General features: G+C 38.6%; 1 protein-coding gene across 2 annotated transcripts in view; it reads left to right on the forward strand.

Moving 5' to 3' along the window:
- Positions 1–16,809, forward strand: part of Kdm5a (lysine demethylase 5A) — a 90,858-nt gene extending 74,049 nt beyond the window's left edge. Inside the window, exons 25-28 of one of the 2 annotated variants that reach the window (XM_005365139.2) lie at positions 1,070–1,229; positions 4,539–4,759; positions 6,910–7,320; positions 14,101–16,809. In XM_005365139.2, coding sequence (XP_005365196.1) covers positions 1,070–1,229; positions 4,539–4,759; positions 6,910–7,320; positions 14,101–14,307 — 999 coding nt within the window. In that variant the 3' untranslated portion in view covers positions 14,308–16,809. Of the gene's footprint in view, positions 1–1,069; positions 1,230–4,538; positions 4,760–6,909; positions 7,321–14,100 lie in introns of those variants that run through there. The other variant, XR_003378477.1, reaches the window with a different exon arrangement.
- Positions 16,810–18,790: the final 1,981 nt, after the last annotated feature.

Raw genomic sequence — 18,790 nt, forward strand, 5'->3', positions numbered from 1 at the left:
GGATCTCTGTGAGTTCGAGACCAGCCTGGTCTACAAGAGCTAGTTCCAGGACAGGCTCCAAAACCACAGAGAAACCCTGTCTCAAAAAACCATATACTTCTGCAGAGGACCAAAGTTTGTTTGTTGCTCAGCACCCACATTGAATAGCTCACAACCACCTGTAATTCCAGCTCTAAAATGAGCCAACATCTTTGACCTCAATGAATACCTATAATCAAATGTACAGTCACACACTTGTACACATAATTAAAAATAAAAAATCAAATGATTCTTGTTATTAAAGAATGTTTTTATAATAATAAATAGACTTTGGGAGGTAGTTAAATGATATCTTTGTAGATTACTTTTAGTTTGTTATTTTTTTAGCTCAAGACATTTAAGCTTTTCTCTGTGTGTGTGTGTGGTGTGTGTGTGTGTGTGTGTGTGTGTGTGTGTGTACACACGTGCATGCAGCACCCAATTGTTATTTTCTGTATTAATATACAGAAAATAATGGTTAATATTTGGGGGGGTTGAGACAGGGTTTAACTCACTCTGTAGACCACATTGGCTCCGAACTCATAAATACCTGCCTTTGCCTCACAAATGCTGGGATTAAAGGCCACCACCACCCAGCCCAAAGTTAGTGCCATATTTTTAGTGTCTTATGTAGAAGTTTTCTCTCTCTTTTTTATCCGAGACAGGGTTTCGCTGTAGTTTTAGAGTCTGTCCTGGAACTAGCTCTTGTAGACCAGGCTGGCCTTGAACTCACAGAGGTCCACCTGCCCCTGCCTCCCTAGTGCTGGGATTAAAGGAGTGTGCCACCACTGCCCAGCTCGCTCTTTCTTTCTCTTTCTCTCTTTTTTAATAATTTGTTTAAATTTTTTATGTATATTGGTGTTGAAGGTGTCTTTGGAACTGGAGTTATAGGTAGTTGTGAGCTGCCATGTAGGTGCTGGGAATAGCCAGTGCTATTAACCACTGAGCCATCTCTAGCCCAATGTCAGAAATTTATAACTTGAAAACATTCATTTATAGGTTTTTATAGATTAAGAGGTTATAATGTTGATAGCTTCTCTTTGTTCTTTAGGATACAGCCAGTGTGAAATCCTCTAGTAGTCTGGAACCCAATCTCTTTTGTGATGAAGAAATTCCCATTAAGTCTGAGGAAGTGGTAACTCACATGTGGACAGCACCTTCGTTCTGTGCAGAACATGCATATTCTTCTGCTTCTAAGAGTTGTTCTCAAGGTAATAATTGCCCTTGGAAAGATGTGTAGGATCTGGGCATGCTGGCACATGATGGTAATCCAAACACATAGAAGGTACAAGCAGGTTAGCCAAGGAGTTCAAGTTCTTTCCTAACAAGAAAGCAAGTTTGAGGCTAGCCTGAGCTACATGAGACCATGTCTTTTTTGTTTCGTTTGTTTTTCGAGACAGAGTTTCTCTGTGTATTTTTGGCTGTCCTGGAACTCACTCTTAGACTAGGCTGGCCTCAAACTCACAGAGATCCACCTGCCTCTGCCTCCTGAGTGCTGGGATTAAAGGAGTACACTGCCATGACCGGCTAAGACCATGTCTTTATAAAAACAGAAGTGAGCCTGGTTCAGAACCAGCCATGCAAGTCTGACAACCTAACTTTGTTTTCCAGAACCCTCATTAAAAAAAAAAAATGCTCTGGAATCCTAGTGCTGGTGCAGGAAATTTTGCTGGGAATTCTCAGGCCAGCTAACTTGGAGTAAGCAGCACAGTAGGAGAAACAAGTCCCTCAATAAGGACTTAAGAGACTGTCATCTAACCACTGCATGCTGTGGCTCATGTCTTTCTATACTCACATAATAAAAAATAAATCAGATAACATAAGGGGATTTATTTAGTTCAGTGGTAGAGTGTTTGCCTAGCAAGTGCAAGACCTAGGTTTGGTCCTTAGGCCTGAGAAAAACAAAAAATAAAATTAATTATGTGTAGAAAGTAAGTTGGAACAGATGGAAAAAGGTATTCAGATTTTTTCTTTTTAAGATTTATTATGTATACAATGTTCTGCCCACATGTACACACCTGCAGGCCAGAAGAGGGCACCAGATCTCATTATGGATGACTGTGAACCAACATGTGGTTTCTGGGAAGCGAACTCAGGACCTCTAGAAGAGTAGCCAGTGCTCTTAACTGCTGAGCCATCTCTCCAGCCCCTTAATTCAGATTAATTAATTAATTGAATACATACCTGGTTGTCACTTCCTAAGATTTAGGCAGATGTTTCTGTTCTGTCCAGTCCCATAGCCATTTAGTCCCAGAAATACACAGAGGCTTATATTAATTATAAACTGTTTGGCCTATTAACTCAGGCTTATTACTAACCAACTTACAACTTAACCCCTATTTCGTGTCTATGCTTAGGCATGTGGTTTGATACCTTTTCTCAGTAAGGCATTCTCATCTTCCTTTGCATTCTACTGGTGACTCTGCCCTTCCTTTTCCCAGAATTCTAAGTCTGGTTATCCCACCTATACTTCCTGCCTGGCTACTGGCCAATCAGTGTTTTATTAAACTAGTACACATGGCTAATCTTCACAGTGTACAAGAGCATTATCCCACAGCACTAAGAGAACCTGAAAACTTGGTGAAAGTAAAAATTTTGTTTCGTTTTCTGTCATTAGATGATAGTCTGAAAAGGTAGTAGAATTATAGCGTCCAAATTAGGAAAATTTTGTAGTTCATGTGGCACATGCCATATTTGTGTAGAATCTCTGGCAGATCCTCACTTAGCCTCTGCTTGATCAGTAACAGCTGTCAAGGAACTCTGTGCTGCTTAAGAATATTCATGGTTGCCAGGTGGTGGTGGCATATGCCTTTGATCCCAGCATGTGGGAAACAGAAGCAGTAGATCTCTGGGAGTTCGAGGCCAGCCTGGTCTTCAAAGCAAGTTCCCAAACAGCCAGGTCTGTTACATTGAGAAATCCTGTCTCAGAAAATAGACTATTCATACTGAGCTTGGGTATTCTTTTGTTCTGTGGAGTTTTTCTATTTTGGGGTGTAGAGACAAAGTCTTACTCTATAGCTTTAACTGGTGTGGTTCTTTGTGTAGTTTCTGTTGGCTTCAAAGTTACAGAAATACTCTCGCATCAGCTTCCTGAGTGCTGGGATTACAAATGTGTGCTGCCGTGCCTGGTACTCAATATTGTAGGTTTTATTTTTTTTTATTCATTTATTGGTTTTGTCTTAAGAAGTTCTTTTTTTCTTTTTTAAATGTGTATGAGTGTTTTGTCTGCTTGTATGTGTGTGCATCATGTCTATGCCTGATACCCGAGGAAGTCAGAAGAGGACATTGGGTCCTTTGGAACTAGAGTCTGGGTAGTTGTTAGTGGGTGCTGGGAATCAAACCCATATCTTCTGCCAGAGCAACAAATGTTTTTAACCACTGATCCATCTCTCAACTCCAGGTTTTGCTATTTTTTTTTAATGTTTTATTTATTTATTGGTTTTTTGAGACAGCGTTTCTCTGTAGCTTTGGAGCCTGTCCTGGAACTCACTTTGTAGACCAGGCTGGCCTCAAAGTCACAGAGATCTGCCTCCTGACAGTTTTGCTATTCTTAATTGTTAGAGAGTTCTTTCTTCTGATGAATGCTTTCTCAAAGATGTTCACTTTTCTTCTACCTAGAAAAAATAAGTAGTACTTTATTTCACTGGTCTGGGAAATGGCTTCCTATTCCCAGAGCGTCACCCTGCAGGAACCAGTTTTAAACTTTAAAGCAGCTATTGAGGGTGGCCCTTAGGAATTCTGTCTTCTTGTGCGTTTAGTGGGGAGGTGTTGTTGTAGGTGTATATGTGCTTAAAGGCTTGAAGTTGATGTGAGGTGTCTCCACCATCAGTTTCCGTCCTGCTTTTGTGATAGAATCTCTCATTTGAACCTGAAGCTCACTGATGGACAAGACTGGCCGGCCTTGGGATATTTGGCTGTCTCCATTCACAGTACTAGGTTACAGTTACAGGTGCTCATTGCCACACCCAACTTCATGTGGGTGGGTGTAGGGATCCAAATTCAGGTCCTTCTGCTTAATGCAGCAAACACTTTGCACACTGAGCCATGTCTCCAACTTCCTATATTCATTCTTTAACTTTAATTTTTATTTTAAAATTTGATAGTATATGCCTATATGCTTTCTATTTGGGAGTTTGAAATAAGGGATTTTTTTTTTTTTTTTTTGAGACAGGGTTTCTCCGTAGCTTTTTGGTTCCTGTCCTGGAACTAGCTCTTGTAGACCAGGCTGGCCTCGAACTCACAGAGATCCGCCTGCCTCTGCCTCCCGAGTGCTGGGATTAAAGGCGTGCGCCACCACCGCCCGGCTAATAAGGGAATTTTTTGAGATCTCTCTAGGCAACATAATGTCTTTCTTTGGGGAAGGGGATAGCGGGTTTGTTGTTGTTGTTTTCTCTAAAGCAAAAAAATGTACAGAAAACCTATTTTTAATACTAATATATAGAGAGGGAAGAGGGAAATTTGTAAACATTTGTATACCATTTTCACTTCTTTGCTTTGTTTCATGATGTCTTTGGGGAAAGGTTCTAGCACACCAAGAAAGCAGCCTCGGAAGAGCCCTTTGGTTCCCCGAAGTTTGGAGCCTCCGGTGTTGGAGTTGTCTCCTGGAGCAAAAGCCCAGTTGGAAGAACTCATGATGGTGGGAGACCTCCTAGAAGTGTCTCTGGATGAGACACAACACATATGGCGGATTCTGCAGGCCACACATCCCCCCTCAGAGGACAGATTCTTACATATCATGGAGGTATGACCCTCATACTAACTTCAGTAGTGATTTTAAAAATACTTAACATGTCCATATTCGTTGGTAGTACCTCAGATACTGTTACAGGGGTGTCAGAGTGGGTAGTAATTTGTCAGTCCTGTTCTCTCATTTAAGCAAAAATTTTTGTTTCTTTGTTTTCTTTTATTTATTTGTTTGGTTGCTTGATTTTTTTTTTTTTAATAGAATTTCTCTGTGTATCTTTGGCTGTCCTGGAACTCACTCTGTAGACCAGGCTGGTCTTGAACTTACAGAGATCTGCCTGCCTTTGCTTCCCTGAGTGCTGGATTAAAGGCATGCATCACCATTGCCTGCCTCCTTTGTTTTCTTTATTGAAACTTTGTATAATAGTACTTTTATTTTTGCTTGAAAAAAGCAGGGATTAGTAAACAGTTTAGCCAAGTATCATGTTACACAGGCTTGTAATCATAAAACAGAGGAGGGTGAAGGCAAGAAGATCAGCATTCAAAGTTAACCTTGGCTACACAAGCCCTTGTCTCAAACAAACAAAAAACTCAAGCAGTTTAGGGGCTAGAGACATGAATCAGTGCTTAAGAGCATATACTGCAGTCAGGTCAGTTCCAAGCACTCACATTGGGTGGCTCACAACTATTTCTAACTCCAGTTCAAGGGGATCTGAAACCCTCTCCTCTACTCTAGAACCTTTCCACTCACATGCATGTATCCACACAGAAATGCACACATAAAATTTTAAATACTCTTTTTAAATAGTTGTCTTAGAATTGGGTAAGTGTGGTAATTTTTAAAAGGTGCGACCAGGGAGATGGCTCAGTAGGTAAAGTTCTTACTTTGCCAATATGAGGACCAGAGTATGGATTTCTAGCACCTATATTTTAAAAAAAAACAAACAAAAAAACTAGATGATCTTGGCGGCCTGCCTATAATCCTGGTTTATAAAGCAGACAGGGAATTTCAGGAACAAACTGGCTAGTCACACTAGCCAAAATGGTGAGTTCCATGTTCAACAGTTTTTACAAGGTGGAGGAGAGTGATTAAGGAAGACACAGACATCAACTTTAGGCTTCCACACATTGAAACTTGTATACTTATGTAAACACATACCACATGCATTTGTGTGTGCGCACTCAAGGAAAAAGGTAGGAGTGATTAAGTAGAACTGGATGCATTGGAAGGGAGAGTTCGCAGTCATGTACTACATTTACAATAGCAGTTTATCATGGTGTTCATAATGGTGTTTTACATCCATAATCTCCTTTGATCATGCTAGGATTATTGGCATGAGCAATCCATTTCTGAATATAGGGTAGGTATTATTTTCTATTCTTTCTTCATTGAATATTCTCTTCCAAAGTGGTCTCACTTGGCTGTCTTTTACCTCAAAAAGATCCACCTACTTCTGCTTCTGGAGTGCTGCGGCATTACAAGTGTGCACGACCACACTTGGCTTAACCAGCCTCTTATTTATTTCCTTTTCTTTGAGACAGGGTCTTTGGCAACCTAAGATTTCTGAGTACCAAAGGATGACTTTAACCTTCTGATCCTCCCACCTCTCCCTCTATCTCCCAAGTGCTGGAGTTCCAGGCTTACACCCCCCACATCTGGTTTTATGGTGTATGAGGATCAGGTTTAGGGTTTTTTTCCTGCTGAGCTACATGCCCAGCAAATATGTCTCTTAAACAGCTTAGAATAATATTTTTTCTTTTTGTCATTTAAAAATTTTGGCAGGGGCTAAAACACAAGAGATATATCATCTTACTTTTTTTTTTTTGGGGGGGTATACAGTTCAGTTCTGTTTGTAACATATTCATATTGTATGCAAAAACCACCTCAGTTTATCTCTAGAACTCATTTTGTGGGCTTGGAAGTTGAAACATGCTCTCACTGCATAGACCAAGTTGTCCTTGAACCTGCAGCAACCCCCTTGCCACTGACTCTTAAATGCTGAGATTACAGATGTGTACTATCAATGCCCAGATTCCTACAACTCTGTAATCATCACAAAGAGAAAATCTGTACCATTAAACAGTAAATCTGTTTCCCCTCCTTCATCCCCTATTTACTTTTTGTGTCTGCTAATTTGTTCTAGGTGCCTTATATAGACACTTTTTTTAGTTTTGCATGAAAATTCTGATTAATTTGTATTTTTGAAGGATGATAGCATGGAAGAGAAACCACTAAAAATGAAAGGAAAGGATTCTTCTGAGAAGAAACGGAAACGGAAGCTAGAGAAGGTAGAACAATTTTTTGGAGAAGGAAAGCAGAAGGTCAAGGAGCTAAAGAAAATAGATAAACCTAAAAAGAAGAAATTAAAATTAAATGTGGACAAATCCAAAGAGCTGAATAAGTTGGCCAAGAAGCTAGCAAAAGAAGAAGAGAGAAAGAAAAAGAAAGAGAAGGCTGCTGCAGCCAAAGTCGAGCTTGTGAAAGAGAGTACTGAGAAGAAAAGAGAGAAAAAAGTGCTGGATATCCCCTCAAAGTATGACTGGTCAGGAGCAGAGGAATCTGATGATGAGAATGCCGTGTGCGCAGCCCAGAACTGCCAAAGGCCGTGTAAGGACAAGGTGAGGTACAGGGGTTCATGGACTGTGTGAAAAGGCCAGAGATAATAATGGCTGTGGAGATATGTATATAAAATATCAGTAATTTGTGATTCCAAGATTTGGACTTCTAACATATTTTTTCCCACAGTTTTTATAAACCATTTTAAATAGTGAAGCTACTTAAGTATGCTTAGTGTAGGAAATACATTTTTTAAAAAAGTCATTTACTTAGAGATATACAGAAGCATAGAAAAGTTACTTGATATCTTGGCAAGCAGTTTGTTTCATATGCAGTGTGCAGGTCAAGCTTCAAAATGCACTTCTGACCTCCCCGTAGTGTGATTCAGAACTAGGTGGCTGGTCTGTTAGCCACAATAGCCTGGGAGAAGTCCATCCTTATCTTGAGACACCCTAGACAAAGGATACTCTCTTAAATAGATTATGATTTTTTTTTTAAAGCAAATAATCCAGACTCTTAATTGTTGTCGTTAAATTTTTCAGCCTAGGCTAGTAGATGGCTCAGTGGTTAAAGATGCTTGTTCCCAAACTTAACAGTTTGAGTTCATTTCCAGGACTACATGATAGAAGTAGAGAAATAGCTTCTTCAAGTTATCCTCTGACTCCCACATATGGTCTGTACTATGCATGTACTAACTTTTTTTAACCCTAAATTTTAAGTGCTGTAATTCATTGTTGGCTATTTTTTAGGCAACAGTTCTGTTAATTTCTGGGAGAAATGGACAGACTTTATTGGGAGGTGGAGGGAATCTCAATTCTTTAAGTGATTTGGAAATACCTTTTATTCTTCCTGTCAAGAATACTAGTAAGGAGCCATTGTGTCAGAACACATTTGTAATTCAGCACTTGGGGAGCAGAGAAAATGAGGGTTTTAAGTTAGAAACCAACTTGGGCTACCTAGTGAAACCTTATCTCAACAATAAATCTTAAAACCATAATTATAATTTTAAAGGGCTATGGAGCAAGCTCAGCTGTTGAAGTCCTTGCTGAGTACAAGAACCTGTATAAAAGCAGGGCATAGGAGGATGTTTCTGTAGCAACAGCCCTGAGGCAAAGAAAGAGAGGTGGAGACAGGTGGAGCCTCCAAACTTGCTGGCCACAGTGATAACTAAAGCTGTACCACTGTTTCTTGAAGGTTGTGCCCTACTTACCTTCTGAATTAAATGCTTAACACATTTTTAGAGGCTGTAAGGGACCTAGAGGTTTCTTGTTCTGGCTCCTCACATTTGCATATATGATGTGACCAAAGTTATAGAACTAATTAGTGGTAGCACCCAAAAAAATGAAAGCCAACCCTGACTCTTTGACTGTTCCAGATTCTGGTTCTCTATCAAGTTCCCAACTCTTGGGTAATTTTCATTTATTTACTAAACAGGCTGGTGGAAGGTTAGCTTTTCTTCTTTGGCTATGAATATATTAGTAGCTCATTGCTGTTAGATCTTCTCTCTTCTTTAGCTAATTTTCAGTAATTTCAATGCTACAAATATGTCAGTTCACTTATCCCTGTCTTTTTCCCTCAGCATGCATGTACTACAGGCAGTACCACCCCATTCACTGTACAAATTAACTTATGAAAAAGGAACATAGTCCGTGAAACCACTTCATAATAGGAAGTACTATGTAAATGTAAAGAAGTCATAACCATGAGATTTGCTCCTATGATAATTGTTATTTGTGTGATTACTCTGATAGAGACCATAGATTTAGCTACATATTCAGGGAAAATGTCTATATTAAACTGTTAAAGGTGAGCATAGTGTGTTTCCCTGTCCTTTGCTTAAGTGAAATAAATTTAATGTTACATTTCTCTGTTAATTCTCTGCAGATTATTTCAGATTATAAATATTTCATCTGCCATTGCTATTTTGAAATTTATTTCTGGCACTACTTTAAGTTAAGAATTTTCAACATTCCTAATTTGTAGTTACTACACAGTTGTTTATATTAACAGGTAAAAATCTAATTTCTAGTTAAGTATCTAACAAATTTTGTGTGACTTCAGATAAGCAAAGCACTTTTTCAGGAAAATACCATGCAACAGAGAAAAACCTTAGCGTTCATTGGTTTTTAGCTAAATGTCCCTTCATCATTTCTCCTGTCAGTAATAGCTATGATTTTTTTCTAAAAATAAAAAGGTTGAGAAGTATTATTTTAAAAATTAAGTGGTTACTTGAATGTACTTAGCTTCAGTTTCAAAATAGCTTACAAAGAATAAAAGATAACAGCAGAGTATAGTGAAGGGTTTTGAAAGGCTGTTTCTTCCATGAGTTATGAAGTTTGAGCTAAAATTAACTTCCAAAATAATATAGAGATATTTGTTTTAAAATCCAGAAGCTTTTTCTCCCTGAGGTCTACTCCTGTATCTGTCTATCTTATTTGTGTTGACAGTGAAACATGCTTAAAAGAATAAATTATTTTAGGTTAATATTTGAGTAGCTTTTTTTCATTATTAGAATAAATGATCATGGCCACGAAAAAAGAATAGTCAGTCATTTTACATATGATGATACACTGTTTTCTTTTTACTTATTCTTTCATGGAACTTTTTATTACTTCTTTATGAAAAGTTTGTTAAGTAAATTAAAATATTTAAATTTATAGATTCTTGTGTCAACTTGATTTTTTAAAATGTTTTTGTGGCTTGGTAGTGGCAGTGTACACCTTTTTGGTTTTTCTAGACAGGGTTTCTCTGTATAAACAGCTCTAGCTGTCCTGGAACTTGCTCTATAGACCAGGCTGAACTGGTACACAGTGTGTGCCTTTAACCCCAGCACTTTGGAGGCAGAGGCAGGTGGATTTCTGTGAGTTTTAGGTCAGCCTAAGCCTAATCTACAGAGCAAGTTCCAGAACATCTGAGGCTACATAAAGAAACTTGAAAAGTGAGGAAGGGGAGAGAGGTGGCTTTAATTAAAAGCATGCCTTTAATCCCAGTATTTGCGAGGCAGATCTCTGCGAGTTCAAGGCCACCGTGGCCAGCTAGACTAAGTAAATATATAAAACTTATACCTGGTACTGCGACAGCATTGTGACCAAGTGTTATAGTTTGTCTGGGACTGTCTAAATTTTATTGCGAAAGATTTTACATACTAGAAAATCTTTCATTCCTAGGCAAACTGAAAGGGTTAGTCACAATGTTTAGAGTACCATAAATTGGTTAAAACTAGTAAATTGGGGCTGGAGAGATGGCTCAGAGGTTACAAGCACTGACTGTTCTTCCAGAGGTCCTGAGTTCAATTCCCAGCAACCACATGACGGGTCACAGCCATCTATATGAGAGCTGGTACCAACACTGTATACATAAAAAATAAGTAAAACAAAAAAAATCCTAGTAAACTGAGAATATTACTATCAATTTTCTCCCCTCCCCCAAACGGTATTATACTCTAATGTCTGAACAAAATACAAATTACCAAGAACTTACGTCTCAGTATGAAATCATACAACAAAATAAAAATGTCAGGCTACTATTATTTCTGTTACTCTTCGTTTCATATTCCATTTCTTTTCTCTTTTGATTGTACTGAGGATAAAACCCATGCTCTTAAATCCTTAAGGATACTAAGCAGGTGTTCTTAGCACTGAGCTACTAAACACACAACCTCAGTATATTACTTAACCTTTTTGTCTGTATGGGAGAGTATTCATGTGGTAGTCAGAGGACAGTAGTCAGTTCTCTTCCACATGTGGAGTCCTCCTAAGACACCAGCTCACATTGTTTGTCAGGCTTGGCAGCAAGTACTTTTTACCTACAAGAGATCTTTCTAGCCCTAATTCTCTTTCATCTGACCACAATAACCTATTTGTACAGTATTATTAGATTTTTACTTGTTAATTTATTAACTCCTAGTTGTTGTGAGGTTTTTGTTTGCTTGTTTTTAAATTCCAAGCTCTTGCTATGTCTCCTTTAAGACAGTAGGCTCCCTGGGCTTCAAGGAATCCTCCTGCCTCAGCCTCTCAATGGAATTATAGACACCTGCCACCATGCTTGCATTTTGGAGGAACTAGTTGATTTTTTTTTTAATTTAGTAAATGATGAAGTGATGTGGAAGACTTTTCATATGGCAGTGGAATTTAGGTTGATTGTTCATAAAGGAATTGATAAGTGAAGGATATAGTTTTCCTAACTGTATTATCAGGGTAGATTGTTACATAACCAGAAGGCTGCAGTAGAAATAGTGGAAGAGCTAGGATTTGGAAGGCACTTCCAATCAAAATCACATAAGAGAAAATACTGTTTTTCTTTTCCTATTTTTTTTTTAATTTAACTTTATTTTGTATACATTGGTGTAAAGGTGTCTGGTCCCTCGGAATTGGAGTTTCAGACATTTGTGAGCTGCTGTGTGGGTATTGGGAAATGAACCCGGGTCCTCTTGAAGTGTAGCCAGTACTCTTAACCCCTGAGCCCTCTCTCCAGGCCAAGAAGGGTTCTTTGTGTAATAAAATAGCCTTGACTGTCCCAGAACTTGCTTTGTAGACTAGGTTGGCCTCAAACCTGCAGAGATCTGCCCAGGTACTTCTGCCTTCCTAGTAGTGGGATTAAAGGTATGTATCGCTATGCCTGGCTCACACTTTTCTTACTTGAAGAAAATTAATCGATTTAGTTTTTAGAAACTAGAAGCCAGTGGATACAGCAAAAAATTTTAAAGCCTTAGAATGCTTTTTTTTTTAAATAGCAAATACTTCTAAATTGATAGCATTTTTTTTTTTTTACTGTGGACTAGCATAAATGAGGACCTGATTGGATTAATAGAATTCAAGGTAGGAATGAAGGGATCTGTTGGTTGGAGTGGCATCATAAAATAATCTAGTAGACATGGTGGCACATGCCTTTAATCCCAGCACTCAGGAGGCAGAGGCAGGGGGATCTCTCAGTTTGAGGCCAGCCTGGTCCACAGAGGGAGTTCCAGGGCAGCCAGGGCTTCACAGAGAAACACTTTCTTGCAGGGGTTGGGGGTCGTAGTATCTCAAATCTATGCAATCCCATGAAACATAGGTCATTTTTCTAATTCCTTTATAGGCTCCAAACACTCAAAACACTCATTTTCCGTTCACCCATAATAGTTAGCAGTTTATAAATGTTTACTTTTCTATAGCTCCTTTATATTTATTTTATTCTACAGCATATTATCTCCTAATTTTTCTCTGATTACAGCAGGATCATTATGATATGTTTCTTAACTATACTTTTGCTTTCTTCTGAGGCAAAACATAGTTACAAATGAACGGAACTTAGTTTAGGTGGGGTAGTTAAGTTGTTCTGAACTTAGAGGAAACAATATCACGAGGAAGAGACACCAGTGATCTGAGTCATCCAGAATGTCTTAAAGTCCACACTCAGTTCTAAGTGTGTATTTCTCTTTTCTTAATAAACTGACTGCTTTGCCACAGAGATCCCAGCATTGTGGAGGCTAAGACAAGAGGATCTCATCTCATTTGAGCCTAGCAGAGTGTTAGACTGAAGATGAAGTTTGAGGCTAGCCTGGGCTACATAGTAAGACTCTGCCTATGGGAGCTCACCTAAAGAATTTGATTACAGGAAGAAAAAAATATTTAAGAAAAAATACAAATATTTAAGAGTGCTTAGAATAGAAATGATAAAAGCTAATAAGGCAAATGACAATTTTTTTGAAATAATTTTTCCATCTTTTATTACAAGCCCAAAATCACTGACATGATTGTCATAAGTTTTTACCAGCTGTGGAAACATTTTGAAAACCACTCTTTCCCTAAAAAAAAAAATGTATTTACCTAGCCAAGGCCTCTTTTGTTTTTATTCACTGACTATCCTGAGGGACTTTTTTTTTATCTCTTCATTTTCCTTTGTTCCAATGTCTGATAAAGCTCATGATTTTAAGTGGCTTCCTGTATCACCACCACAGTGATCAGCCTTTATATTGTGAAAGGGGTTCGCTGTAGCTCTTTTCATCTTGATAGATTCTTGTCTACTATGACAACTTAAATATAAGAACTGTAATTGCCTTCCAAGCAGAAAAGCCTCAAGTTACACTTCCCTGCTATATTGTAAATGCCAAGGTGTAAAGTCACCAAACCAAAGCCTCTTCTGTCTCCTGTAGTCACTATAGGCTCTGAAGGATCAGTGTTTGCTTGGCATCTGCCACTGACACCTGCCATTTTTTTTTCCAGACTAATTTAAAACCCCAGAGTAATCTATTGACCTGTGTCTTTGACTGTTGTAATTGGTTAACTTGTAAGATTTGACCTCTGATATTTGCTAACTTTTTATAGGGAGTTGTATTTGTAACGGAAGAAGAGAAGAATAAAAAATAGTAGTTTTAAAAGTGGCCTATGTGACTGCTTTTCTAAAAAGGTATTTAATGCTCTTAGTACTTTGGCTTATCTCTTTGAAATAAAGCTAATCCACAGGATTGCCTCACATTGTTGTACTCTTCCTTTCTTGATTGTTAATCGCATTGTCTTAGAGCCTAGAAACTGTTAATATTAGCTAAAACTACTTGGCTGCTCTATTAGAAGTTTCTTTTTTGTCAAGTATTCCCCAATCATGCCTCACGAGGAACCCCAGGTATTCATGAGGTAATAGAGTACCTAAGAGGCCTAATGTTGTGGACACATTATGGTAAAATATAATTTGGGGTATTAACTTATCAGCTTCTTTCTTTGAAAAATAACCCCATAAGAAGTCATATCTGTCTCTGGATATCCCAATTGTTTGCTCTCCTTTAAGCCAAGAAAGCTCTTTGGTTTGCTTTTGTTCTGGTCTTACTGTTTTGATACTAAACATTTCCCAATCTTTATCTTCTACAGGTAGACTGGGTGCAATGTGATGGTGGCTGTGATGAGTGGTTTCATCAAGTTTGTGTTGGTGTATCCCCAGAAATGGCTGAAAATGAAGATTACATCTGTATAAACTGTGCAAAGAAGCAGGGGCCAGATAGCCCAGGCCAAGCACCACCTACTCCCTTCATAATGAGCTACAAACTACCAATGGAGGATCTTAAAGAGACCAGTTAGCAGATGCTTGGTTAGCTCGCAACATGGGGGGAAGTGGACCACATTGAGACCTTACTCATCAAGCAGAGTGGTTCTGACCACTCAGAATGTTGTTCCCAAAGATGAATGGACTTCAGAGAAAGTCCTCTTAGTGCTGGCTTCCTCTGTGTATGGATTGTGTGGGCTACATTCTCAATCATCTGTGCAGAGGATGTCTTCTTTGGTACAGCAGCCAGTATTTCAGCTCTTGACTCCTTTGAGTATGGTTTGTTGTGTTAAGGTCGGGTTCTTGGTGGAACTCTCGAAGCTGTTTGGCGTTAACATGGTGTGCTTAGTGGGGCATATAAGATGTGATTTACGACAATTGAAACTAGTTGTGGATGGTTACACCTACAGGTGGTGCCATTGGAGGGCCTGACTGTTTGAATCTCCTTAGTTAGGATAATTGGACAAGAGTCAAGAGTATAAGTCTCTTTTCATAATTACTGGCATTTATGCCCTACTGATCCAGTTAGGAGGAACAGGCCAAAGTTACCCTTTTAGAAGTCTTGGGGTGGCAGTGCAGTTTGTAGACCTGCTTGTGCTTATTTATACCAATAAGAAAATCCTCCAAAATGCCCCTCACTTTCCTCAGGAGGATGTCAGCAGTTTAGAAAATCTGACTAGACTGGATTCTGGGAAGAAGGTTTTTTCTTATTTCAAGGCAAGTATCCCATTGGTGTGAGAAGTCGGTCTGGTCTGTTTTAGAGAAGGGAGGTACATGGATCCAGGTTCTGGAGGAAATAGGGATAACTAATGAAAACATTTACTGAGCCTCGGTGATGCATGCTTATCTGGGAAACCCTCTTCCACAAGTATTCCAGACTCCACCATGCTTCAGGCATGGCCATGAGCAAAACTGGCAAATAACAGCTTTTGCCTTGCAGCCCTAACCTTAATGCCTGTAGTTTCCAACATGGCCCCAGAAGATGTTCATGAATAACACCATGGCTTCATCAGAGGATATGGGGTTATAAGTCCTCTGGGTGTGAAGCTGTTTTAGTAAATCCGTTTTTAAAAAGAAAGACTTGTTTTTACTTTTTTCTAAATGTCTGACTACTGACTGTTCTATAGATTATTTTTCCTTTTTTAATATACATATATGAATATAGATATATAGATATATATATTTACTGTTACCAGCAGCATATGACAGAGTTTGAGCATCAGAAAATCCATTTGGGAGCTTGCATTTTCTTTCTGCTTTTTGATAAAAAAAAATAAAAAAAAAATTCCATTCCTTCCTTGTAGTACAAGGGTTAGCACTCCCTTCTCCATTCTCACTTAGACATATCTCCACTTTCCTTCTGTTCAAATAGGTAATATATTTCCTCCATGCTGGGACTTGTCCCTGTCTGTTGGGCAGCTTGGTCTTACTCTAGTCAGTACTGAATGTTATGTATGTTTGAAACTATGGTGCTGTGTCCTCTCCCCCTGTTGTGTTCTGTGTTCTTATAGAGGTGTTAGGTGTACTCTGTAAACTCTTACTAGAAGGGGACTAATATATTTTAAAGGACAAAAAAAAAATTTTTCTAAAAATATTTATCTTTACTATCCTGTGTTCTTTATTTTGGTTTAAGAATCTACAGTTTGACTTAAATTCATCAGTTATCCTTTTAAAGGGGGCATTGAGCAAACCTAAAGTTTGTCATCTCTGCTCCCCTTTGCCCCAGTCTCTTACGGAAATGTCTTCTAGTAACTAGAAGTAAGATGTACTGTCCAGTTACAGACTGTGTGGGTATGAGGGTTACCTCAAAAGGCATCTTTAGAGAAAAAGTTTTTCTTACAAAATGTCTTCTCCCAAGTGCTAACCAGGCTTGACCCTGCTTAGCTTCCAAGGTCAGACAAGACATACACATGCAGGTGGTACGGCTGTAGGTACAACATCCAGTTTCTGGTTTATACTACCTACTTTTTGGTCTCTTTACCTATTCGATAACATTTGAATATCTTGACCAGTTATACGGTTTGAATGTGTTGTTGTGCTTGTGTTTTGAATATCCATCTCCGTGTGGGTGTGAGTAGCAGTTACAAGGTTAACTAAGTAATTAGTTAATTTCATACATTTTTGTTTTGCCAAGCTATGAAGATTATCACTTAAGAATTTTATTTGGCTGTTATAACGAAAAAAGCACAATATATTTTTTTTTTACCTTTTTGTCTTTGTAAAAGACTTGAAATGCTTGTGTTTTAAAAATTGAGTGTATTCCCACCCTTCAGAAGTTTAAAATGTAAGTGATGGAATCCCAAAATGCACATAAAAAATTTGATTTTTCTTCCTATTAACTATTTTCCATTAGCTGTTCTCAACAGAACAGAATTGTGGGGATGCTGAAAGGCGATTGTTTGGGGAATAATTGTGTACTTTGTACAGTGTTCGTCCTTTGGAGACCTCAGAAATAGGCAGTATGTCTGTACCTGTGACTAGCTGCCTGTCATCTTCTGACATTTTGAAACTTTTAAATATATAATTTAATTGATTCATTTGGCTCTTTCTGTACTTATTTGAGGAATTTGGCTTATCTTAGCCATAAATTTATACCAAAACTCAAAAGAACATAAAGATAGGGGCTAGAAAGATGTCTCAACAGTTCAGAGTACTGGCTTCTCTTCCAGAAGACCCAGGTTCAATTCTTAACACTACATAATGGCCCACAACCGTCATTAACTCCAGCTCCAGGGAATCCTGCATCCTTTTCTGGCCTCCAAGAGCACTGCACACTTGTGGTGCACAGGCGTACATTCAGGAACATTCTCAGACACATAAAATAGAAGTAATTAAAAGATAGTTTTAAAATATTCTAAGGATATAAGGAAAAAACTAGCACTCTACCCACAAATTATAAATCCTGTAGTTTGTGAGTTAAGAGTCATCTATCTAAGGAAAAGTAAATGTTCTAATGTAAAGCATTGTTTCACGAAAATTACAGCTACATTCTTCTATATTTGTTTACATTTTGTATTAATACTTGATTTATAATGTTTCTCTTTCTGTCTCAAAGTTACAGTTCTTCGTTATTAGTATTTTAGCTTAAGCTTACTTAAGTATTTAATATTTTTTTAAAACTATTTTTCACTGCCTTCATTGTGGATATTTTGACAAAGGTAACAGAATGAAAAGAAATTGAGTCTGCAAAGTGTGGTGTAGTGTAAACACTAATCCCAACACCTTGGGAGTCAGAGGCAGAAGTTTAAGGCCAGCCTCATCTACATAGCAAGTTCCACACTAGCCAGGACTACATAGTAAGACCCTATCTCAAAAAAATAGTGATAGTAGTTAAGTCTTTGACAATTCTTGACAGGTCAAGTCATTAGAAGTGTATGCGATCCACGTATTCGGAAGTACAAAGTAGCAGTGGTTCCTAGTCCCTAGCTAGTGAGATGTCCTCATCGATGTCGTTTCACTTCTGGTGTTCCTGCAGAAGCCACGAGGAATGTGGAGTTGGAGAAGTGTGGCTCCCTCACGAAGCTGCTATAAACTAGCGTGACATGTCTGACTCTTGACCTGTGCCTCAGTGAGATAGGAATTACTGCCTGTCACACTTCAAAGAACTGGAAAGCAGACAGTAAATCTGTGATGCCCATTATAAAAATGTGCCAAACCCTACGTTAGCCTGAGTTCATAGTGCTTCCCTTCCGTCTCTGCTTTTGTCCTCGATGGGAATCCAAGAAATGTCGATTTTCTTGGTTTGCTGGATGCAGTTCATGTAAAGAAACTGCTTGTCAACTGGGTGTGATGGCATACACCTTTAATTCTGACACCTGGGAGACAGGCAGGCTGGGTTACAAAGTGTGTTCCAGGACAGCTGCACAAGAGGGAGAGCCTGTCTCAAAACCAAACCAAATAAACAAACGGTTTGTCAGTGATTTAATTCTGTGGTATATTTGGGTGTCAGTAAAGTAGGAAAATTGGGGAAATTAAGAAAGCCTACCTACCTTTCAAAAAGTTAGGACAGTCTACAGGAGAAAGCAACAATTTGGAGTGGATCTTGAAATTTGCAAATTGTGGTAATTTTAAGCTATTGAGTCCCCAAATAACCCTAAAACCAGGTCCAATAAAGTTTCACATGTTAATTAATTTCATGTGTGTAGAACGTTGCTTTTAAGTTAGGTCCTTAAGTACCACACCTTTCAACCCTCCTGTTCCTTTAAATCAAACCACACCATTACTTTGAATGTGGAAATCCAACTGGTATTTATAACATAAGAGGGAAAGAATGAACATTGGAGTCTTTGAAAGAAATTGGAGTATTCTCTTGACCTGGGTCCACCCACTGCTCAGTTAGCATAGGATGTGCACTGGGAAAAGACACACTATCATGTTCTTCAATAATGTGTCTAGCTAGGCAGTGGTGGCGCATGCCTTTAATCCCAGCAATCTGGTGGCGGGGCAGCAGATCTTTTGAGTTCAAGGCCAGCCTAGTCTACAAAAAAAAACGTGTCAGGCACGGTGGAGCTCACCTAT

Source organism: Microtus ochrogaster, unplaced genomic scaffold (genome assembly GCF_000317375.1).
Source record: "Microtus ochrogaster isolate Prairie Vole_2 unplaced genomic scaffold, MicOch1.0 UNK1, whole genome shotgun sequence".
NCBI lineage: Eukaryota > Metazoa > Chordata > Mammalia > Rodentia > Cricetidae > Microtus > Microtus ochrogaster.